This window comes from Stenella coeruleoalba (genome assembly GCF_951394435.1).
Source record: "Stenella coeruleoalba genome assembly, chromosome: 17".
NCBI classification, from domain to species: Eukaryota; Metazoa; Chordata; class Mammalia; order Artiodactyla; family Delphinidae; genus Stenella; species Stenella coeruleoalba.
The window spans coordinates 68,086,642-68,111,343 of NC_137163.1; the positions used below are offsets into that span (position 1 = coordinate 68,086,642).

Consider the following 24,702-nt stretch of genomic DNA (forward strand, 5'->3'; position numbering starts at 1 on the left):
CAAAAAAATTATCTATGTGTCTTTTTTAATTCTGGTAAAATACATGTATCATAAAATTTATTATCTTGGCCTGTTTTTTTTTTTTTTTTTTTTTTTTGGCTGTGCTGCATGGCATGTGGGATCTTAGTTCCCTGACAGGGATTGAACCTGGCGCATAGCAGTGAAAGCACCAAGTCCTAACCACTGGACTGCCAGAGAACTCACCGTCACCATCTTAGCCATTTTCAACTGTGCAGTTCAATAATCTTAAGTACATTCACATTATTGTGCAGCCCATCTCCAGAACTTTTTTCATCTTGCAAAACTAAAGCTTGTTACTACTGAACAATTTTCCACTCTCTCTCCTAACCCCGAACCCCAGGCAACCACTATTCATTCTACTTTCTGTCTTTATGAATTTGATTAGTCCAGGTACTTCATATAAGTGGAATCATACAGTATTTGTCTTTTTATGACTGGTTTATTTCACATAGCATCATGTCTTCAAGGTTAATAATCCATGTTGTAGCATATTTCAGAATTTCCTTCCTTTATAAGGCTGAATAATAGTCCATTGTATGTACAGTTGACCCTTAAACAACATGGGTTTGAACTATGAGGGTCCACATATGTGTGGATTTTTTTCACCAGTAAATACTGCAGACGTGCATGAGCCACAGTTGGTTGGATCTGAGGATGTGGAACCACAGATAGGGAGGAATCGCAGATATGGAGGAATTACGTATAAAAAGGGCCAACTATAAGTTATATGTGGATTTTCCACTGCACAGAGAGTTGGTGCCTCTAACTCCTGAATTGTTCAAGGGTCAACTGTATATACCACATTTTGTTTATCCATTCATCTGTTTATGGAGATTTGGGTTACTTCCACATTTTGGCTATTGTGAATAATGCTGCTGTGAACCTGAGTGTGCAAATATTTAAGACCCTGCTTTTAATTCTTTTGGGTGTATACCCAGAAGTGGAATTACTAGATCATATTATATTTTAAATATTTTGAGGGATTGTCATACTGTTTTCAGTAGCAGCTGCACCAGTTTATATTCCCCCAAACACTGCACAAGGGGTCCAATTTCTCCACATCCTTACCTCTTGCTACTTTATGTTTTTTTGACAGTTGCCATTTTAATGGCTGTGAAGTGGTATCTCATTGTGGTTTTGATTTGCATTTCCCTGATGGTTAGTGATGTTGAGCATCTTTTCATGTTCTGGTTAGCCATTTGTCTCCTTTGGAGAGCTGTCTGTTCAAGTCCTTTGCCCAATTTTAAACCAGGTTTTTTTGTTGTTGTTGAGTTGTTGGAGTTCTTTATATATTCTCGGTATTTACTGTTTATCAGATATATGATTTGCAAATATTTTTCTACCATTCCTTAAATTGCCTTTCTGATGATTACATCATTTGATGCACAGTTTTTAATTTTGATGTAGTCTATTTTTAGTTTTGTTTCCTGTGCTTTTGGTGTCATATCCAGTGAATCATTGCCAAATCCAGTGTCATGAAGCTTTTCCTTTATATTTTCTTCTAGAAGTTTTAGCTTTTACATTTAGATCTTTGATCTGTTTTGAGTTAATATTTGTATATGGTGTAAGGTAAGGGTCCATATATTTGCCTTTTTTAAGTATGTCTTAGTTTTAGAAAGATAAAACTTTTAATAGTAAAAGTTGCTAATAAACACATAAAATTCTAAATAAATTTGAGTTCTTTGGTTATTAGACTTCTCTCTCTCTTTTTTTTTTTTTTTTTTACTTTGGTGACTTCCTATCCTAAGGCTTTCTTCAGTAATGCACATACATTGTACTTCTTTTACTTAAGCTACTCTTTTATAAAAATTTTACTACTGTTTAAATTATCTATGGTGGCCATGAGTATTGTACAAAAAGCAGAAAGAACAAGTAGTCTTAGAATGAGAGGGAAGGACCAGCATTCTCTTTTTGTTTTCTTTATAGTGTTCAGATAGACGCCATGGTATGGTGGAAAAAGCCCTGATGGGCAGTTTTTAAATTTTAATCCGGATTCTGTTATTTATTAAATCTGAGACAAAGGTACGAAGTCTCTTTGGGTCTCTTTTCTTCATCTGTAATGCCTACTTCATAGGGTTATTATAGAATTAAATGAGACAGTACATATAGTCAGTAAATGTTAAGATCTTATCCCTTACATTGTGGTTGGCAAAGAGATGTTTATAAAATTTATTTACAGAACCATAAGTATGTACATAATATTAAAATAGTTGTTTTAGTCATTTGATTTTTCAAAGTAAAGTGGTCTATTTGTGAAGGAAAGTCTGTTGAGCTGAATACTTATAACTTGTACACCTTCCACCATGTATGTTATGTTGATACTTTAATAAAAAGTTCCCTCTAAAAATATTCTACATTATAGTGTTAACTGGGTTTATATCTATATTGTGAGATAATGGTTGGTGTTTTTTTTTCTCCTTTTTGCTTTTCTGTATTTTCCAGATTTTCTAAACTGATCATGGTTACTTTTTTTTTTTTTTGCGGTACGCGGGCCTCTCACTGTTGTGGCCTCTCCCGTTGCGGAGCACAGGCTCCGGACACGCAGGCTCAGCAGCCATGGTTCACGGGCCTAGCCGCTCCGCGGCATGTGGGATCTTCCCGGACCAAGGCACGAACCCGTGTCCCCTGCATCGGCAGGCGGACTCTCAACCACTGCACCACCAGGGAAGCCCCATGGTTACTTTTATAATTATGTTTTAAAAGAAATTTAAAAGGTAACTTCATACTGAAATATTTATAAATTAAATAGTATGCCTGGGATTTGCTTTAGTTGAGCTCATTGAGGAGGGGAGCATGAGGTGCATGGAGGGTATAGATGAAACATGGTAACTGTTGAAGGTGGATAATGGGACATGGGGATTCATCATATTATTCTCTACTGTTGAATGTGTTTGGACTTTTCTGTAATAAAACGTTTTTAAAAGCTGTTAAAATGAAAGAATACTCTGAAATGAGAGACTTAAAAAGGACTCAGGAATAAGGTGCCTTTCTTTTTTCTGAGGGGAGTAATTTGTGGAGAACAAAAATTTGTCTCCAGATACTTACTGGCTGGGGCATGCTTAATATTGGGCTGGCCAAAAAGTTCGTTCCAACTTGGTTGGCCAACCCAATACTATTCTGCAGTTATGGGAGCTGGTTTTTTTCTTGTGCTTTCAGCCACCTACATTTTAGCCAAGTTGCTTTAGCTGAGCTACTCAGTTATAGAATATACATAAGATGTCGTTTGTTCTCTACTCTGTTAACAAATCTTTCATTCCAATCAGGTATATGTCTTTTTTTGTTTTAATATAACTTTATTGAGGCATATTTTACATATCACATAATTCACCCATTTCAGGTGTACAACTCTGGTTTTTTTTTTTTAAGTAAATTTACTGAGTTGTGCAACCATCACCATAAATCAGTTTTAGAACATTTCCATCACTTTTATAAAATCCCTCGTGTCCATTAACAGTTAATTCCCATTCCCTCCCCGGGCAACCACTTACCTACTTTCTGTCTCTAGATTTGCCTTTTTGTGATATTTCATGTAAATTGAATCATACAGTATACAATCTTTTGTGTATGACTTTTTTGCTTAGCATGGTTTTTGATTTTTATTTACGTTCTACTGCGTATCAGTATTTAGTTCCTTTTTATTGCTGAATAGCATTCTGTTGTATGGAATTGATATTCTGTTTATTCATTCACCCATTGGTGAGCCTTTAGATTGTTTCCATCTTTTAGTGATTATCAATAATGCTGCTTTCAACATTCACGTGCCAGTCTTTGTGTGGATGTGTGTTTTCACTTCTGGATAGGTACCTAAAAGTGCAGTTGCTCGGTTATGTGGCAAATTTATGGAAATTACCAGCTGTTTTCCAAAGTGGCTGCAGCTTTTTATTTTCCTCCAGCAATGACGAGAGTCCCCGTTTCTCCCTCTCCTCACCATTTGTTATTGTTTATCTCTAGTACTGTGAAGTGGCATCTCATTGTGGTTTTGATTTGCATTTCCTTTGACTAATGGTGTCAGGTATCTTTTTATGTGCCTATTAGCCATTCATATATCTTTGTTGAAGGGTTCATATCTTTACTGACTGAATAACACCCCGTGCATATTCAGCTCTTCTTTCTCTTGCTCCTTGTCATTACTTTCTTTTTTTTTTTTTCTTCACTACCTCATACCTCCCTAAGTTCTTTTTGCCCCTGAAGGTTTAGCTTAAATATACCACCTTTTGAGGGCTTTCCTGATTATTTGTTACTTATTACTTTCTACTCTCTTGGTCTCTTGTTCTCTTGTTCTTTGAAACTTAGTGCTTAATTATTTTAAAAAGTAGAAAGATCTCGGCACTAGTGGACTTCAAATGTGCAGTTTGGACTATTGAGCTTTTGATATGCGGAGGAACTGAAGGCTGACTGTAAGTTATAAGAATTAATCCCCATGTTGTTCAAGGGTCAACTGTATTTGCTATAGATGTATTTATGAATTTTAGGATTTTTTTAAGGTCTACAGACTATCCTCTAACAATATCAGTGGCCTGAAAGTATCTTGAAATTTTTTGCTTCATGTATAACTTATTTCCTCTAACTCAATTTTATGATCATTCTTTTATTCATTCAGCAATTCTTTATTGAGTATCTGCTATCAGTATGATAATGCAGGTTTAATAATGTTGGCCCTATCACGAAGTGTGTGACCTTGGGTGTGTCACTTACGTATCTGTGTCTGTTTTCTCCCATATACAATCAGAACAATAATAGCATGTATCTCAGAATTGCTGGAGGACCTAATGAGGTATTTTAAAGCACCTGCAGTGGAACCTGGCACTTGGTAACTGCTCAGTAGATATTAGGTGTTATTATTATGTGCAACTTGTGGTAAGAACCAAAAATGCATTGGTGCATAAGACTGACAGGATCCGTTTCCTTACATAATGTATACAGGCACACGTCGTTTCATTGCTCTTTGCTTTATTGTGCTTCACAGACAGTGCATTTTCTACAAACTGAATGTTTGTGGCAACCCTGCTTTGAGCAAGTCTGTCAGTGCCATTTTTCCGACAGCATTTCCTCACTTCATGTCTCTGTCACATTTTGGTAATTCTCGCAATATTTCACACTTTTTCCTTATTATCGTATTTTTTTATGGTGATCTGTGATCAGTGATCTTTGATGTTTTTATTGTAATTGTTTTTGGGGCACCACGAATCATGCCCATATAAGACTGCAAACTTATGTGTGTGTTCTGACTGCTCCACCGACATTGGCCATTCCCCTGTCTTGCCCCCTCTCCTCAGGCCTTCCTATTCCATGCGACACAACAATATTGAAATTAGGCCAGTTAACATCCCTACAGTGGCCTCTAAGCGTTCAAGTGAAAGGAAGAGTCGTATGTCTCTCACTTTAAATCAAAAGCTACAAATGATTAAGTTTAGTGAGGAAGGCATGTTGAAAGCTGAGATAGGTCATAAACTAGGCCTCTTGTGCCAAACAGCTCCGTCATAAATGCAAAGAGAAAGTCCTTGAAGGAAATTAAAAGTGCTACTCCAGTGAATTCACAAATGATAAGAAAGCGAAACAGCCTTGTTGGTATGGAGAAAGTTTTAGTGGTCCAGATAGAAGATCAAACCAGCCACAACATTCCCTTAAGCCAAAGCCTAATCTAGAGCAAGACCGTAACTTTTTAAAAAAAATTTTATTTTTTTAATAGAGTTGATTTACAATGTTGTGTTGGTTTCTGCTGTACAGCCAGGTGAATCAGTTATACATATACAAATATCCACTTTTTTTTAGATTCTTTTCCCATATAGGTCATTACAGAGTACTGTGTAGAGTTCCCTGTGCTATACAGTAGGTCCTTATTAGTTATTCATTTTATATATAGTAAGGGCCATAACTTTCTTCAATTCTCTGAAGGCTGAGAGAGGTGAGGAAGCTGCAGATGAAAAGTTTGAATCTAGCAAAGGCTGGTTCATGAGGTTTAAGAAAAGAAGCCGTCTCCATAACATAAAAGTGCAAGGTGAAGCAGGAAGTGCTGCTGTAGAAGCTGCAGCAAGTTATCCAGAAGATCTAGCTAAGATGACTAATGAAGGTGGCTACTCTAAACAACAGCTCTTCAATGTAGATGAAACAGCCTTATATTGGAAGAAGATGCCGTCTAGGACTTTCATAGCTAGAGAGGAGAAGTCAGTGCCTGGTTTCAAAGCTTCAAAGGACAGGCTGACCCTCGTGTTAGGGGCTTATGCAGCTGGTGACTTTAAGTTGAAGCCAGTGCTTATTTACCATTTTGAAAATCCGACGGCCCTTAAGAATCATGCTAAATCTGCTCTGCCTGTGCTCTGTAAATGCAACAACAAAGCCTGGAAGACAGCACATCTGTTTACAGCATGGTTTACTGAATATTTTAAACCCATTGATGAGACCTACTGCTTAGGAAAAAAGATTCCTTTCAAAATATTACTGCTCATTGACAGTATTCCTGGTCACACAAGAGCTCTGATGGAGATGTATTCAATATAACAAGATTAATGTTGTTTTCATGCCTGTTAATAACACAGCATCCATCATCCAGCCCAGGGATCAAGAATTTGAAGTCTTATTACTGAAGAAATAACATTTGTAAGGCTGTATCTGCCATAGTCGTGATTCCTCTCATGAACCTGGGGAGAGTAAATGAAAACTTTCTGGAAAGGATTCACCATTCTAAACACCATTAAGAACATTCGTGATTCATGGGAAGAGGTCAAAATATCAGCATTAACAGGAGATTGGAAGAAGTTGATTCCAGCCTTCATGGAGGACTTTAAGGAGTTCAAGGCTTCAGGGAAGGAAGTAACTGCAGATGTGGTGGAAATAGCAAGAGAACTAGAATTAGAAATGGAGCCTGAAGATGTGACTGAATTGTTGCAGTCTATGATAAAGCTTTAACAGATGAGGAACTGCTTCTTATGGATGACCAAAGAAAGTAGTTTCTTGAGACGTAACCTACTCCTGGTGAAGATGCTGTGAAGATTATTGGAATGACAACAAAAGATTTATTCAGTAGAATATAACATGAACTTTGTTGATAAAGCAGCAGCAGGGTTTGAGAGGATTGACTCCAATTTGGAAAGTTCTGCTGTTGGTAAAATACTGTCAAACAGCATTGCATGCTGCTAAGAAATTGTTCCTGAAAGGAAGAGTCAATCGATGCAGGAAACTTCATTGTCGTCTGATTTTCAGAAATTGCTGTAGCCGCCCCACCCTTCAGCACCCACCACCCTGGTCACTCCCTCTGCCAGGTGAAGATTGGATGGTTGATAGCAGTTTTTAGCAATAAAGTATTTTTTGTTTTGTTTTTCTGCCGCGCCGCACAGCTTGAGGGATCTTAGTTCCCCGACCAGGGATTGACCCTGGGCCTACAGCAGTGAGAGTACTGAGGCCTAACCGCTGGACCGCCAGGGAATTCGCAAAGTATTTTTTAAATTAGGGTATGAATATTGTTTTTTAAGGCATAATACTATTGAACGCTTAATAGATTACGGTATAGTATAAACGACTTTTATATGCACTGAGAAACGAAAAATTCATGTGACTTTATTGCAGTATTCGCTTTATTGCAGTGGTCTGGAACTGAACCCTCAAGATCTCTGAGGTATGCTTGTATACATTTATGAAATGCTTTCATAAAATAAGCTTGGGTGGTTGCTTACTGGGTATTTATCTACTGTTGTTTGTACTTTTTTTGAATTTAAAACTTTTCTCAAAAAAAAAAAAAAACCAGACTAAACCCAGCCCGAAACAAAGCACTTTCACACCTCCAAGATTCTCCTAATATAGTCTTATGAGACAGAAAACTAAATATTATCATGCCTATTTGAAAAATCTGTAAACTGAGGTTTAGAAAGGTCATACAGAGGCAGACCTGGGGTTTGACTCTCAGTCTTTTGGGGCCTCTAACCCATTTCTTTCTACTGTATTTCGCTTGTGCAGCCAAGTGTGAAATAGAACCCAAGGCCCTGACTTAAACAGTGCAGTATTCTTTCCATGATCCCATAGCTGTGGCTTCTGCATTTCTTACATTGAGCAGAATCTATGAAATGTCTAATGTTTATTTACCAGTAGGGGTGTTAACACTTAGAACAGTAACTCTGTTTTTGTTGATTTTCACTGTAGCCACTGCAAGTTGTTGACAGTAAACATCCACTGCATTCTTTTCTGTTCAAATATTAAGTTCCATTAAAGGACATTAAAGGACGATTTTCATAATTCGTGGTTTCTCTAAATGCTTATTTTCACTTAGTGAAAGTGAAAATTTCTTTAAATTTGGCTTACCTATGTTTATTACTTCGGTGTCATTAGGCAGACACTCAATCTGAATTCTGTTGAAGTTTTTATTTTGTACTTATTTTGTATTTTATTTAAATATTTTATACAGCAAGTCTGGAATGGAAAGAAAATTATTGACTTGAAATATTTACTATTCAAAGTACATTTCTAGTTGTGGTTTTCAAAACAGCAGGATTTTTTCTCTTTCTGAATTAATAGGCAGCACAGTGGTTTTGTGTTTTGTTAGAACTTTTATGGGCACATTGGAAAACTATGATGATAACATCATTCTAAAATTAATATTCTTTTAATTGATAAGTCATTGAAATTCAGTCATTTGATTTAGGCTTATTTCTTAGCAAAATCACACTTAAATCATTCCATACCCTTCTTGTCATCCTGGGTAAGTCACTTCAGGTTTTTTAATCTCTAAAATGGGCATGTTGGTAATGCTGTCTGCTGTTCTAAGAATTAATAATATGTATATAAAACTTCTTTGTAAATTGTAAAATGCTACACAAACAAGATATTTTTGTTTATTAGACTCTTTTCTATTCATGTGATTTTGGTGAGCTAATCAACAATTTTCATTATCTTAGAAGACATTTCTCACGGATCTGAGTATTATTGATGTACCACACATTCAAGAAACAGTTTCAGTCTATTAGAATTTTTTATTCCTAGTTTTAAGTTATTTATCACGGAAAAAATTATTTAAGTGCATTAGAGAACTTAAATTACAGTAGTACCCCACCGTCTGCAGGGGGTATGTTCTGAGATCCCCAGTGGATGCTTGAAACAGTGAATAGTACTGAACCCTCTATACACTGTGTTTTTACCTCTACGTACATACCTATGTTACAATTTAATTTACAAATTAGGCACAGTAAATTATGAACAACAATAACATAATAAAATAGAACAATTATAACAGTATAAGGTAATAAGGTTATGTAAATATGCTCTCTCTCAAAATATCTAATTGTACAAATTTAATGCCTTTTCCATCTTAACTAAGCACTTAACACACCATGGCCATAACGTTTGCAGTTTGAGGTGTGACAGCAAAATTAGCACAAATTTCTTTTTCTCTCTTCACAATTACATGAGTGGAAGATTGGTTTTTACCATAGATCTTAGCAACCTCAGCACTCGATTTTTTTTTTCTTTTATTATTAAGTCAAGAACTTATACCTTTTCACTTAAAGAAAGCACTTTAAGTGAAGCTAAAGCTTCCTTTTGGCATATCCAAATTGCCAGCATCACTACTTTCACACTTTGGGGCCATTTTTTAAAGTGAGGGTTACTTGAACAGAGCACTGTGGTACCATCTATGACCGTCGATCCTGATAACCGAGAGGGCTCTACTAAATGGCTAAGGGCAGCATACACTGAAGGAATGATTCATGTTCTGGGTGGGACAAAGCAGGATAGCGTGGGTCAGCACGAGATTTCATCACACTACTCAGAATGTCATGCAATTTAAAACTTAGGATTGTTTTTTCTGGAATTTTCCATTTAATATTTTCAGACTGCAGTTGACTGCAGGTAACTGACACCTCAGAAAGTGAAACCGGGGATAAGGGGGGACTCCTATAACTGTTATGTTTGGCCAGAGATCAGGGTCTAAATTTAAAAGTTGTACAGTGCCTTTCTGTTACAAGTAATTAAACATTTCTTAAGCATTAAGTTAAATTTGGAATTCTAAGTTTGAGTTGTTTGTAAGCTAACTGCAATTCGTGTGTCTAGTTTTCATTTGAATCCAGTCATTCCCCCTTAGTTGGCTTTTGCTGTTTTATGGTAGAAGCGTCACTTTTCACCTTTATTCTGAAAATTCCACCAACATTCAAACCATTGAGGACAATTACAATATAATAGAATGTTTGCAGTCAGAATTTTGCACTCCTTTTTGACATATCCTCTAGAACCATATTATTAGATGGGCGTCTGCTGGCTTTTGGCAGGGAGGGCAGGAATATTGGCTTTTGAATGAAAATCTGTTCTTCTCCCTTTCATATTTCAGAAAATAGCCAAGCCCGTATAGTCCTCACTGTGATAAGAAAACATTTATTTGAAATTCACTAGGAAATTTGGTACTCTAAAAGACTGCTCAGCTTCTTACATCATATATGGTGTTGTGTGTGTGGGGGGTTGGTTTAGTAAAAAATAAATCAGCATTATTTTTGCCAATAATTTTGGAAGTAATGGATTCTATTAAAAGTACATATTGGGCTTCCCTGGTGGCACAGAGGTTGAGAATCCGCCTGCGAATGCAGGGGACACGGGTTCGAGACCTGGTCCAGGAAGATCCCACATGCCGCGGAGCAATTAAGCCCGTGCGCCACAACTACTGAGCCCGTGAGCCACAACTACTGAAGCCCGCGTGCCTAGAGCCCATGCTCCACAAGAGAGGGCACCGCAATTAGAAGCCCGTGCACTGCAACGAAGAGTAGCCCCCGCTCGCCGCAACTAGAGAAAGCCCACGTGCAGCAACGAAGACCCAACACAGCCAAAAATAAATAAATTATTTTTAAAAAGTGCATATCAATATAAAGTGCATTCACTTGAGGAAAAATTTCTATAGTTTGGATTATGGTGCTTGTTTCCTTTTATAGAATACTGTAAGGTAAAATTTAGCTTAGCTCAGGGCAGAATGGTTACAAATACCAAATTAGTAAACTTTCTAAGCTGTGTAAAAGAGTACTAAGTATTGCATTAATACCTGTGACAGTTTTTACTGTAAATCATGGCAATGGATAAAATCTTATGGTAGGGCTTCCCTGGTGGCGCAGTGGTTGAGAGTCCGTCTGCCGATGCAGGGGACACGGGTTTGTGCCCCGGTCCGGGAAGATCCCACATGCCGCGGAGCGGCTGGGCCCGTGAGCCATGGCTGCTGAGCCTGCGCGTCCGGAGCCTGTGCTCCGCAACGGGAGAGGCCACAACAGTGAGAGGCCTGCATACCGCAAAAAAAAAAAAAAAAAAAAAAAAAAACTTACGGTATACAAATATTCATTTAACCTTTAACCCTAGGGTCAAAGCACATGTTATTGTGCATTGCATCTTCCATTTCCAGAATTTAAGTTTTTAAGAATATCAGAACTTAACATACTTTTATCAGTTCTGCAGTCATCGTTTTAGTACCTGTGAACATCTAATTCATATTAGTGAATATTCACTGTGTATGCAACTCCTGGTTGATCCCAGCTGAATATTTGTTCCTATTGCATCTTTGTTTTAATATATAAATTTATTTACTTTTGGCTGCACTGGGTCTTCGTTGTTGCTCGTGGGCTTTCTCTAGTTGCGGCGAGCGGGGGCTATTCTGCATTGCGGTGCGCGGGCTTCTCGTTGCGGTGGCTTCTCGTTGCGGAGCATGGGCTCTAGGCACGCGGGCTTCAGTAGTTGTGGCTCGCAAGCTGTAGAGCGCAGGCTCAGTACTTGTGGCTCACGGGCTTAGTTGCTCTGCGGCATGTGGGATCTTCCCAGACCAGGGCTTGAACCCGTGTCCCCTGCATTGGCAGGCGGATTCTCAACCACTGTGCCACCAGGGAAGCCCAAGAACTGCGTTTTGTGTCTAAATTAGTGGTACGTTTCTTATGCGGTTAGGCAAAGCCCTGGCTCCTCTCCTCGCTCCTCTTCCTCCTCCTAGATAAATGAGATTGTTTCACTGTTTTTCCTCCCAAGATGTCCATGGAATTCACATTTACTCATCCCTACTGTCACAGCTTTTGTTCATGCCATTATCTCTTCCTTAGATTACTGTAACATTGTATTTAACTCCTGTATTTTTATTTAATCCTTAACTGTTTGAAATGTGATGCTAAAGTCACATGTTTTGGCTTTGAAAAAGTAAACCTAGCAGAATATATACATCCAAAGGAATGTTATTTTTCAAAGTGTTCCCTTACATTTATGCAATGTTTTATAAATATTTTGTTTAAAATTGCTTTCACGTATAGTCATCATTGATCCAAATTACTGCTTTTAATTGATCCTGTATCATCTTTATAGTTTGGGTTACAGGTTTCTTTCAGAATCTAATGAGAGTTATGTACTTTTTCTAAAACACTGCTCGCACACACAATTTGACATTGGTTTACAGAAGCACTGAAGTTGAGAACTTCTGTTTTGTAGTCACATACCATTACTCATGCTTGGCTCTAAGCCAGTTGGGGTTAATTGGTGGCTAGAATCTGATTCCCTTTCTAGAAATTTTTCCTTCTGTGAGGTTATTCATTTAAAAGAAGGAAGCAGGCAGGAGAGAACTGCAAACAATGAATTCCACATATATTTTTGAATACTGGCAGTATTATGGTAATTGATGCATACACTCCCACCGTTACGGCTTTGAAGGAGACAACACATTGGATGTGTAAGTTCTAATGTATTTATTAAAAACTGTTCATTTGAAGGCTTCCCTGGTGGCACAGTGGTTAAGAATCCGCCTGCCAATGCAGGGGACACGGGTTTGAACCCTGGTCCGGGAAGATCCCGCATGCCGCGGGACAACTAAGCCCGTGCACCACAACTACTGAGCCAGCGCTCTAGAGCCCGCGAGCCACAACTACTGAAAGCCTGCGCGCCAGAACTACTGAAGCCCACGCGCCTAGAGCCTGTGCTCCGCACTAAGAGAAGCCACTGCAATGAGAAGCCCGTGCGCTGCAACAAAGAGTAGCGCCCACTCCCCGCAACTAGAGAAAGCCTGTGTGCAGCAACGAAGTCCCAACTCAGCCAAAAATAAATTAATTAAAAAGCAAAAACTGATTAACAACAAAAAAAAACCTCTTCATTTGACCTTGTGTTTCCTTAGATTACCAGTTTAGTTTGCGTTGAGTATGTGCTGTTGCTCTGCAAGCTATGCTGTAAGACCAAAGGTGTCGTGAGAGGTAATATCAATCATGCATGGTATAGAGATGATAGAATCTGTTGACTCTGTATAAATATCATTTTGAGGTGTATATTTGTACTGTCAGTGCAGGAAAGAAAGCTGCTAAGCAAGTTGATAGAAAAAATATTATGAGAGAAAATATTTAATATACTTAGTAAGTCATGTACATAACTTGCATATGATCAGTTATTTTTTTAAATAAATCATTCTTTCCTGTTCCTTAAGTCCTGTGCCTTATCAGCTGTTCCAGTAATTTAATATACTTGGTTTCAGTAATTTAATGTACCTGAAAGGAATGAAATTTGTGTTTCTTTCAAAATACTTGAAAATCTATACTTTTATGCTAATTTACAATGACCCATTTCCTCCAATTTTAATCTTTCCTTCTATATATAATACAGTGGTTGTGTTTATAAGGTTTTAAAAAGATTGTATAAAAATAGTTCTGAAGGGATAGGGGGAGTTAGTGGCTAGAGAGAAAAGAATTCCTGAAAGAATTTCAATAATAAAGTTTGTTTTAAGTGTTATGACTACATAGTTTAAAAACCTAAGTATCACTAAACAAACAAACCCAGTGTCTGGTTTTTATCTTATATCAGCTCAAGAGTGATGACTTTCCGTATCACATCCAGTATTGCCTGTTTGTATCATCCAGTGTTCCCAGAGCAGTGTCAAAACTTTTGCTGTTTGTGGTCATCCTTGTCATGATTCTGACTTTAATAGGAAAATATTTCACAATTAAGCACCAAGTGGTTTTTAGTTTGAGTATGCTACTTCTTAATTTGATACTTCAATATTTTTTTTCTTCTGGGTGTTTTTTCTTTAATAATTGAGAATTAATTAGTTTACAGTTGACCCTTGAACAAAGCAGGTTTGAACTGCGTGGGTCCACATATACGTGGATGTTTTTCAGTAGTAAGTACTACAGTACTACACAGTCTGTGGTTGGTTGAATTATGGATGCAGAGGAACAGCAGAAATGGAGGGCTGATTATAATTTAACCCTCACCTTGTTCAAAGGTCAACTGTACTTCTTGATTCTACTGTTGAAGGCCAACCTGAAGCAAACTGTTTTCAAGCCCTTAATTCATTAAACTAGAGAGGCAGTTTCCTCAAAGGCTGTGTTACTGGGCATTTATTATAAGTTAAGAAAACTGAAAAGAAATTCCTTTTTAGCATAGGCTCAAACACTAGTCCAAGAAGTCTTAAAGGTACAATAAATGGATGTGGACATAGTGGATGAAACACAACTGTCTTGCACTCATTTCTTTTAACCATCTTCTAGCAATGGATCTTAAACTTGTTTGTCTGTTAGAATCGCCTTGAAGCCTTGTTAAAGCAGACTGTAGGGCTCTGCACTCGTAGTTTCTGAGCCAGTACGTTTGGTGTACTGTCTGGTGATGCTGATGCCGCTGGTCCTGGGGCCACACTTTGAGAGCCACTCACTGCTCTACAATATGTTTACCCTGAATTTTTCAGTTCACCTGCATCAGCTAATAAAAGGCTGCTTAAATATAGCACACTGTGTAGTGTGTAATACACTACTTTAAGACTAGAGAAACTAGTTTCTGGATCACTACTTACCAGCTGGCTGACTTTGAAGCCATTATTAAACTAATCTGATCTATGGTTTCCTTATCCATAAAGTGAGGAATTGAGGATAAAATTAGGTAATGTATAGAACAGTGTTTTAAACTCTATTGCTGCACAAATATAAAGTAGTATTACATACTTAAAATTTTTTTCAGTTTGTTTTAAAATACCATGGTTTGTAATATTGTTACTTTCAGTATTTTGATAAATACTTACTCTACCGCTCCTCTATTGCCACTTGTTCTTTAATCTTTTTAGTGATAGTGTCTTTCAGTTTTTTCAGTTTAAGTGGCCTTTAATGGCTTTGAAAGGAAGTATATTAAGATGAATACAAGTCTTCAGAAGACTGTAAAAATATAAGCATTTTGCAGGACCATGAAGATAACCCTGCATGCTGAAGACATGCAAGCTATGTTAATAATCAGTGGGAAAAATTGTCATAGTTCTGTGACCTTTAAAGATTTTGTCAAAACATTAAACACTCTTTGAGTCTGGGTTAAAAATGTTATAGGAAAATGAAAAAAAGTAGGAAAACTCATGTTTAGTGCAAAGTAATTTAAAACATTAGAAACATTGAGAATTAAAGTGTTTTTTGTTTCTTTGTAAAAAAAAAAACGAGATTAGTTTGAACAGTTCTTGCCTTGTATAATTTACAATAAGGAGATAGGTAGATAAATAGATATAAATAAATGTTATAGTATGATATGAATTACTGGAGAAAAATTACATTCAGCTTGTGTTAGGTATGTTTTATTAGATTATTTAAATGTGGACATTTAAAATATAATGGAATCATAGAATGAAATAGTTCATAGAATCTATAGGATCCTTTGAACCATAGTGTTTTAGAGCAAAGGTCAGACCTTTTATGTAAAGAGCTTTGTGGGCCAAGAGGAAAAGTCAAGGATATTGTAGCACTTAACAAGAGAAAACAGATTTACACACATTTTTTCTTAATGAAATTCAAAATAATAGCAATTGAGTATAAATTTTGTAACCCTGGTCTACTAATGAGAAGACTAGAATTCTTTTAGGGGGGTAACATTATTCTTCATTGGGCTTCAGAGTTAGTGTTCCCTATCATCAAATTGATCACAAATATTCAGCTATAAAAACTATTCTTAAACTCATGTGCTGTATGAAAAGAAGTGATGGGCTGGCATTGGCATGTGAGACATACTTGTTGATCCATGTCTTAGGTGATTGCAAAGGTACTTACAATATATTCTAAGTAGTGAAGTGAGGGTTGTTTCCTAAGGTCACACGGTTATTTAGTGACAGGTTATCTTATTGACAGGTGTTATCAAAACACAGTGCTCTTTAAAATGTTATACTACCTCTGATATTCTTAACTAATGTATTATTTACTTAACCAGAATACTCTGTTTACTAACTATTGTATAAATGGAAATTCACTTTATGCAAAAACTGTCACTCATCTCCCTGCTTCTCCTACATCACATCTTTTTTCTGCCTTACCTGGTTTTTAGCAATACCTCAGCTTCTTAAATAATAATAATAATGTTTTTAAATTAAAAAATTTTATGAAGATTTGGGGCAGTTAATATATCATTTCCCCCTCATCTGTACTATATTTTTAAAAGTGATTTAAATTATTTTTATTACATTTTTTGGTGAACTGTACAATTTTAGTAGCCATAAGCAGATCTTAAATATCAGACATTATGAACTTTTATTTAGTAGTATTTTAAATATCCCCAGATAATATTTTCACATTGTCTCCCTTCTACTCCTACCACTGGTAAAATGGAAGGAGCGTTGTTCCACAGAGTACTAGACTGAAATACCGAACATCAGTGCTTAGCACAGTGTAGGTAATGAATAAATTGCACAATGACAATTTGGCAGGGTCACTTTATAAAGGGCTTACTATAATTCCTGGTACGTGGGAGGTGCTTCATACAAGATAGTTTTTTCTTTTTTTAATAAATTTATTTTATTTATTTATTTTTGGCTGCATTGGGTCTTCGTTGCTGCGCGCGGGCTTTCTCTAGTTGCAGCGAGCAGGGGCTACTCTTTGTTGCGGTATGTGGGCTTCTCATTGCGGTGGCTTCCCCTGTTGCGGAGCATGGGCTCTAAGAGCATGGGCTTCAGTAGTTGTGGCGCGTGGGCTTAGTAGTTGTGGCTCGCGGTCTCTAGAGTGCAGGCTCAGTAGTTGTGGCACACGGGCGAGCGGAATGAGGGATCTTCCTGGACCAGGGCTCGAATCCATGTCCCCTGCCTTGGCAGGCAGATTCTTAACCACTGTGCCACCAGGGAACCCCCAAGATAGCTTTCAGTAATTATTAATTTATGGGTAGAAGTTGCTTATAATACCAAATTTAACTCATTTTGCTCAATATTCATAGATACACCTATGTAATAGAGTTGTTTAAAAAACCGGGATCTGGGAGTTAGATTACCTAGTTTTGACACCTGGTGAAACCAGATTAGTCACACACCCAAGCCATGCAGCCCTTGAGCAAGTTTGTGCCTCAATTTCCTAATCTTTAAAATGGAAATATGATAGTACAAACCTCATAGGGTTGTTATAAGGTTTAAACATGTTACTACATGTAACATGTAATAGTGCTTGGCACATAGTAAGTTCCCAGCAACTGTTGTCTGCAGTGGTAGTAATTATTAATGTTATATGTGAATGCTTTTCTTACAGATTTCAAACAGTTTTAATCAATTAACCAGATTCCCCAGTTTATCATTAAATTTAAGGTTCTTCTATTACAGGTAGAATTTATCTAATTTACCTCATCTCTTACGGATATAAACAGCAGAAGGGAAAATTTCCTATTAAATTGAGCGTGTGTATTTGCAGCGCCTTGTATAATCCTAAGTAGAAAAATTGGTTAAATATCAACACATATATACGTGATCAGGAAATTATAGTCCTGGCCTGATAATCTCCTTGAGATAATCCCAAAGGGGGTATACTGAGTTTTTTTCCTAACCCAACATGTGCCTTCTATGTTGTCACTTGAATACAGCATACGTATTATTCTTTTCTTAATCCTAGTACTTGTGGATAATGTAAGGAGTTACTTGACCCCCCACCCCGCAAAAAGCTACTTGGAGAAAAGGAAATGCTTTGGGAATTAGTCATCTGTAATTCTACCGTATCCTTGTGGTTGTTAATGTATATTCTTCATATACTTTTATAGAATTATTTGTGTAAATTAATACATTTGGGTGCAACAGAATTCTAGTACCTAATTTTCTTTTGAAAGTGCATTCTTCCCAACTTCTTATAGAATTTATAAAATAACTTATAAAACCTGTAATCAAATCGAATTAGTTAATGATCTTTCCCTTGTCAAGTTTTCTAATGTATGCTTCTTTTTTCCCTCCCCAGAGGAAATAAAAGCGGAAACTGAAAAGCAGAGGTTTGTGGGGTTTTTTTCCTTAATTTGCAAACTTGTCAGTCTTGGCCAAAATAATAATACAACCGTGTGTATTTTAGTGTGGCAGATTTTCTGCATGTGGTCTTCATAAAATCAATTTTTTAAAAAATGATTTTTGAGAAATATTGAATATAATGGTAAGCCTACTTATAAAAAGGTCTCATAAATAAGCAAGTAAGGGTATTTCTGAAATACCGTAAGATATGCTTTTAAAGTCTTTGCTTAAAGACTTTGATTCATATTTAGAAAGATGACTAAAAATTTAATAACCTAAATAATTACTTTATTTAAATTAATTAATTTAAAATTTTTTTCTTGCATTTAATTATGTCTCTGGCCACTAGCTTATGACCTATAGCAAATCACTTAACTTCTTTGGGCTTTGGTTCCCTCATGAAATATGGGAAAATGAAAACTGGTTTGCTTTTTAGAACTGAAATTAAAGTGAGTATATCATCAATATGATGAATGTGATATTATAATCAGACTCTTCTTTTTTCATTTAGTCCTCCTCATGGAGAAGCAAAAGCTGGATCAAGCACCCTTCCACCAGTGAAATCAAAGACAAATTTTATCGAAGCAGACAAGTACTTCCTGCCCTTTGAATTGGCATGCCAGTCCAAGTGTCCCCGCATAGTTAGTACATCTCTAGATTGTTTACAGGTATGTATGAAATGGCACTATCCAAAAACCGTCTAATTTGAATGTGTTTCTAAGTAGTGCTCACAATTGATGATTCAGACATTTTCCATGAAAGCCTTGATTATTCTTTTTGTGGTAAGAAACCAAATGGTTGCTTATATTCAAGAGAAACAATAGTTGCAAAAAGATGTTTCCAGTTTAAGGATAGCAGAAATCATTAGATAGCTTAGTGAGACACAAAATCTTTAATAAGGTTATCAATAATGGAAGTGTCGTAACCTGCTGCTGATTTTACATACTTCATTATTTGCCCTGATTTTACTGGATGCTTGCTGTTTTGTGTGGAGCAGTGGGTTAATATTAACAGTTTAGTATTTATATTTACTGTGAAACTTTAGCTCTGACCTTCATTTATGTCAGAAAAATTCCTTTCTGTCTTCCTGTTTTACTTACACACAGAGACACACACATAAGGATAAGTTCATTTGATTTGTGACCTTGTTTTCTCTGAAAAATTAATATCTAAGGTCTTCCTTCCAGGGTTATAATGGTAATGATGAATGAACAAATCTGTGATTTATTGCAGCCAGTGTCTGGAAATGGTCTTCTGTATATTCACAGACCTAATTTGGAAAAAGATTTTGGGTCATTTGAACGTGTTAAGATAGCTTTCACAAAAGCAGTATCAGTAATGTTTGGATAGAAAGCCGTAAGCTGTTAGAACTCACCAGAGACAAGTTCTAAGGCCTGCCTTTCTCAAAGTATTGCCTGATGGTTTTGCTATGGTTATTTTTCTGTTTTTGTGATTATTACAAGTGTAAATAATTTCACGTTTATAGCTAATAAAGCTTTCTTTAGGAAAAGTTGGTATAGCCTTGGCTTTGATTATACCTTAATATTTTTGTGTAAAAAGTTTAACATATGTTCAATTGTATATCATAATTTGAAAGTATATTTAATTAGTATATATATATATATATATTAGCTTAATTAGGATCTTTATTTTCTTTCTCTGTTTCAGAAACTTATTGCTTATGGGCACTTGACTGGCAATGCTCCAGATAGTACAACACCAGGCAAAAAATTAATTGATAGAATCATTGAAACAATTTGTGGCTGTTTCCAAGGTCCTCAAACAGATGAAGGAGTTCAGTTACAAATAATAAAGGTAATTAATTATAAAAATGAACTTGTTATTCATAATCTACTTTTTTTAAAATCAGAAGCCTTTTACCTTGAAAATATTTGGAAAAGTCATTTTATATGCTTTCCAGCTATAATAGAGGTCATTTGGGTGCTTTTTAGACTCCATATCAGGGGATTTTATTGTTGAATGCCAGGAATTCACTAGGAGAAGATTCATTACCAAATCCCTTATTTTGAAGGCCCCAGTTTAGGCCCCCAGAGTCTTCCAGAGCTTTCCAGTTTCTAACGTGGTTCTATCTTTTGAGCTTTAGGGTCCCATGTCAAGGTCCTGTGACCCTTCTAGTTTCTTCTACTACTGTCAGACCACTTGTAGTCTAGTCCCACCTGCACCAGCCTTTCTGCTTGAGCACCAGCTTTCCTGCTTCCCTTGCACCTGTCAATCTGCTGAACCTGCTCAGCTAAATCCTGTCCTGGGTTTGTGCTATGATACACCTGGATCATTAAATTCCTTTAAAGAAAAATGACTCATTTGTGTTTTCAGTCTACTATACATATTGAATTTTTAATGTTACTGCTAATAGTAGTGGTGGTATGTTTATTTGTTAGTAAAAATTTTCTTGTACTATTAGTACTTTTGAAATTGTTTACATGTATGAAGTGTCCTTTATGTGTGTCTATCACCCCTTCTGAGCCTTGCAGTCTCATAGCTGCATTTACTTCATAAGTTATAAAATGTCATAATTATAATAAAGCTATTCAGTTTGGCCTGTTGTTTGCAGTTTCATGTCAGTTGTGGTTTGTTTAGTATGTGCTTAATGCTGACCCTGCATAGCACTGTGCAACATAGAAAGACAGAAGATACAAGTCCTTGCTTTTGAGAAATTGAGTAACCTAATGTGTGACAGTTCACAGAAATTATAGCTGTTCACTTTATTGGAGGATTCACCTTAGGATTATTTTAAATGCTTTATTTTAAAACATTTGTAAGCATCTTCAACAGTAATAACAACAGCACATTGAGTTCAGTCTGTAAGTTAGATCTCAGAAAAATTTGAAAGTGAATAGGGCACAATACGTATCCTCCCCAAGTTGACATCTAGTTCAACAGATATATCATATGAAGCGTATCTGTGCTACACTATGACAGAGTATTAATGCTGTGCAGTTTAGTAGACCAAAATAATAATCTATTAAAATGAAACTCGGATTGAAATAAATCAGTTGAATGGTTTTTTAGCGTTTTGGGTTTGGGAGGATTATATGGAAACTACAACCAGGATGGGGAAAACATAAAATACTTTAACAATTGATGATATATTTAAGGCAGGTAGAAAATCTGTATACATTACCTTAAAGTGGTAATGGTGTCTGCAATTTTTAATTCTAATACAAAAATACCAATGTATTTCTGTGCTGAAACTCTGGATGCAAAAAAAAATCGCTTTAACTATTTTTTTTTAAAGGCTTTACTTACTGCAGTAACATCTCAACACATAGAAATTCATGAAGGAACTGTACTGCAAGCTGTGAGAACATGTTACAATATCTATCTAGCAAGCAAAAATCTCATCAATCAGACAACAGCCAAAGCTACTCTTACTCAGATGCTAAATGTTATCTTTGCACGCATGGAAAACCAAGCAGTAAGTATTAAAAAATGAGAGAGATTGTATAGAACACCACAGGCATCAACTATAGAAAAGATTTTAATGAAAATATAGTGAAATCTTTTGTGTCTGTGAAGAAAATGTCTTTCATTTACAGTTTTACCTACTGGAGATTTGTGGTATTGTTTTTGTTTGAGGCTTACTGAGTTGCGTGACGTTGGATAAAATACATTTTGAATTGTTCAGAAATAGAATTTGAAAGATGTCGATTGCCATCATCCTCATCGAAGTGTTTATGAATTGATATTTTTATTGCTCTCAAGCTTAGTAGATGAGTATAATGTAGATATCAAGTTACCTAATTTTTTTTTTTTTTTTTTTCCGTACGCGGGCCTCTCACTGCTGTGGCCTCTACCGTTGCGGAGCACAGGCTCCGGACGCGCAGGCCCAGCAGCCATGGCTCACAGGCCCAGCCGCTCCGCGGCATGTGGGATCTTCCCGGACCGGGTCACGAACCCGTGTCCCCTGCATCAGCAGGCAGACTCTCAACCACTGCGCCACCAGGGAAGCCCCAAGTTACCTAATTTGATCTATTCTGGTATAAAATTATTTATTCATTGAGCCTTTAAAAAATAAATTTCTATAGTGATGAAATATATTTGGGGAGGAGGGTAAGAGACCAGCAGCTAGAGAATCATTTTTTAAAAAATTATCTAGGTCTTCATAATTAAAAACCAACTTCTAACTTTTTATCTGGAACTGATTTTAAACTTAGAGAAAAGTTGCAAAAATACTTACAGAGAGATCCTCTTTACTCTGCTTTCCTAATGCAACATCTTACATAACCATATTACAATGTTCAGAAGCAGAAATTAACACTGGTATAGTACTATTAAGTAAGGAAACCCTGATTACTTAGTTAAGGTGGTATCTTCCAGGTTCCTCCACTGGAAAGTTACTCTTTTACATTTAATAAATATCTCAGGAGAGATACTTTCAGACTATGCAAATATCCTGTTTTTTTCCTCATATTCCCCCACACCCAATTTGAGTATCCATTGGTGGATCTGACTGGCAACAGTTATTACTGCTGTGTTTCCCTGGTGGTGATTTTCTGTTTCTCTCTCTTTCTATATTTATTAACCAGAATTATTCTCCTTTCCTATTTATTTATTCAGTTTTTTATTTATATCAATCTGTATTAATGGATGTTTATTTTATTCTATGTTTTATAATCCAGTTCTATCATTATTTATTCTGTTGCCCCAGTTATTCCAGCTTTGGCCTTCTGTCCTTTTGACAATAGCCCCCAACCTTTTTTTAGTACCTCTTCACTTTCTGGAATCTCAAGATGTTCCCTGCTCATTTTGAATTTTCTCTGCTTCCCCGCTGGAGTAGTAGACACATAAACAGGGAGCCCTGGCTCCTTCAGTTGGAGAATGGTAATTGGATACCAAGATCTGAGTGCCAGGTGTGTTCACTGCAGCTGAGATGTTACTACTTCTAGGCCCTCCCAGCAGACTGAACTAGGAAATACATATGTGTACAGTCACCCCACCTCCCCCACCCCGTGTGTGACTACCCATCCGTATGTCTTAAAAGCTGTGTTCATACTGATGCTTCTGATTCCAGGCCAGTACCACAGGGTTCATTTCAGCCTTCTCCCTTTACTTATTTGTAACTTTCTCTAAACAGTGAGAAATAAGGCTTTCATTTTTTATGATACATTATTTGTTCAGGCCTATTACACACATATAGTAGTTTTAGAATTGCTTACTTTTTTTTTTTTTTTTTGCGGTACGCGGGCCTCTCACTGTCGTGGCCTCTCCTGTTGCGGAGCACAGGCTCCGGACGCGCAGGCTCAGCGGTCATGGCTCACGGGCCCAGCTGCTCTGCGGCATGTGGGATCCTCCCAGACCGGGGCACAAACCCGTGTCCCCTGCATCGGCAGGCGGACTCTCAACTACTGGGCCACCAGGGAAGCCTAGAATTGCTTACTTATAACACTGTGAGAAGCAAAGTTACTAGGTACATTATAGCATTTATATTTATTGGGTTTTGTTTTTTTCTTTGTCTTTAGCCTTATAGTATCCATTCAAAATATTATTTTCCAAAGTTACTTAGGTTAGTTCTGTTCTTCTCCATACACTTCAGCAGGATAATTTTATTACTTTATAATGCAGTTAAGTTCGTTTGTTACTGCCTGTTTTCCGTTTCAGTACTCCTCACGTTCTGGTTTAATTGCTTGCTTATTTTTTGAGTCTGTTAAACACTACTATGAATTAAGAGTTAGTGGTAGTGTATATATGGACATATATACACTACCAAATGTAAAATAGATAGCTAGTGGGAAGCAGTCTCATAGCACAGGGAGATCAGCTCAGTGCTTTGTGTCCAGCTAGAAGGGTGGGATAGGGAGGGTGGGAGGGAGGGAGATGCAAGAGGGAAGAGATATGGGGATATATATATATGTATAACTGATTCACTTTGTTATAAAGCAGAAACTAACACACCATTGTAAAGCAATTATACTCCAGTAAAAATGTTAAAAAAAAAAAAAAAGAGTTAGAGCTCTACAGAAATACTCCTCATTCTTATCACTCCAGTCCTCTTCCTCCCTTCTTTGTACTCCTTGGATGTAGCTAATCTCTATTGTTTATGGTTTATCCTTCTACATTTCTTTAGCACAAATGAGCAGATACATGTATGGTTTCATGTATCACCTTTCTTATATGAAAGGTAGTATACTGTATTAGTCATCTGTCACTGCATAACAAATTACCCCAAACTTCAGCTGCTTAAAACTCACAGCTTAGCTGCTTATCTCTCACAGTTTCTGAGGGTCCAGAATCCAAGAGTGGCTTAGCTGGTGGTTGTAGCTTGGATTTCACATGAAGTTGCAGTTGGCTGCATGGATCACAGTATCAGCTGGGGCTGAAGTCATTTAAAGCCTTCATTGGGCAGAGAATGAGAGAGAGAGAGAGAGAGAGAGGAACAAGGCAGAAGCTACATTGTCTACCTTATGATCAGAAGTGGTCACCCAAAGAGTCGTGTACCACAGTCTTCATTGCAGCACTGTTTACAATAGCCAGGACATGGAAGC

The 24,702-nt window shown here is 36.9% G+C and overlaps 1 protein-coding gene across 2 annotated transcripts in view; it reads left to right on the forward strand.

Annotated features, from left to right (window-relative positions):
• ARFGEF1 (ARF guanine nucleotide exchange factor 1) overlaps nt 1–24,702 on the forward strand; it is a 137,502-nt gene that overhangs the window by 33,223 nt on the left and 79,577 nt on the right. For both annotated transcript variants that reach the window (XM_079902340.1, XM_079902341.1), the window contains exons 2-5: nt 18,156–18,186; nt 18,711–18,867; nt 19,868–20,014; nt 21,456–21,635. In XM_079902340.1, the coding sequence (XP_079758466.1) occupies nt 18,156–18,186; nt 18,711–18,867; nt 19,868–20,014; nt 21,456–21,635 (515 nt within the window). The remainder of the gene's footprint in view (nt 1–18,155; nt 18,187–18,710; nt 18,868–19,867; nt 20,015–21,455; nt 21,636–24,702) is intronic.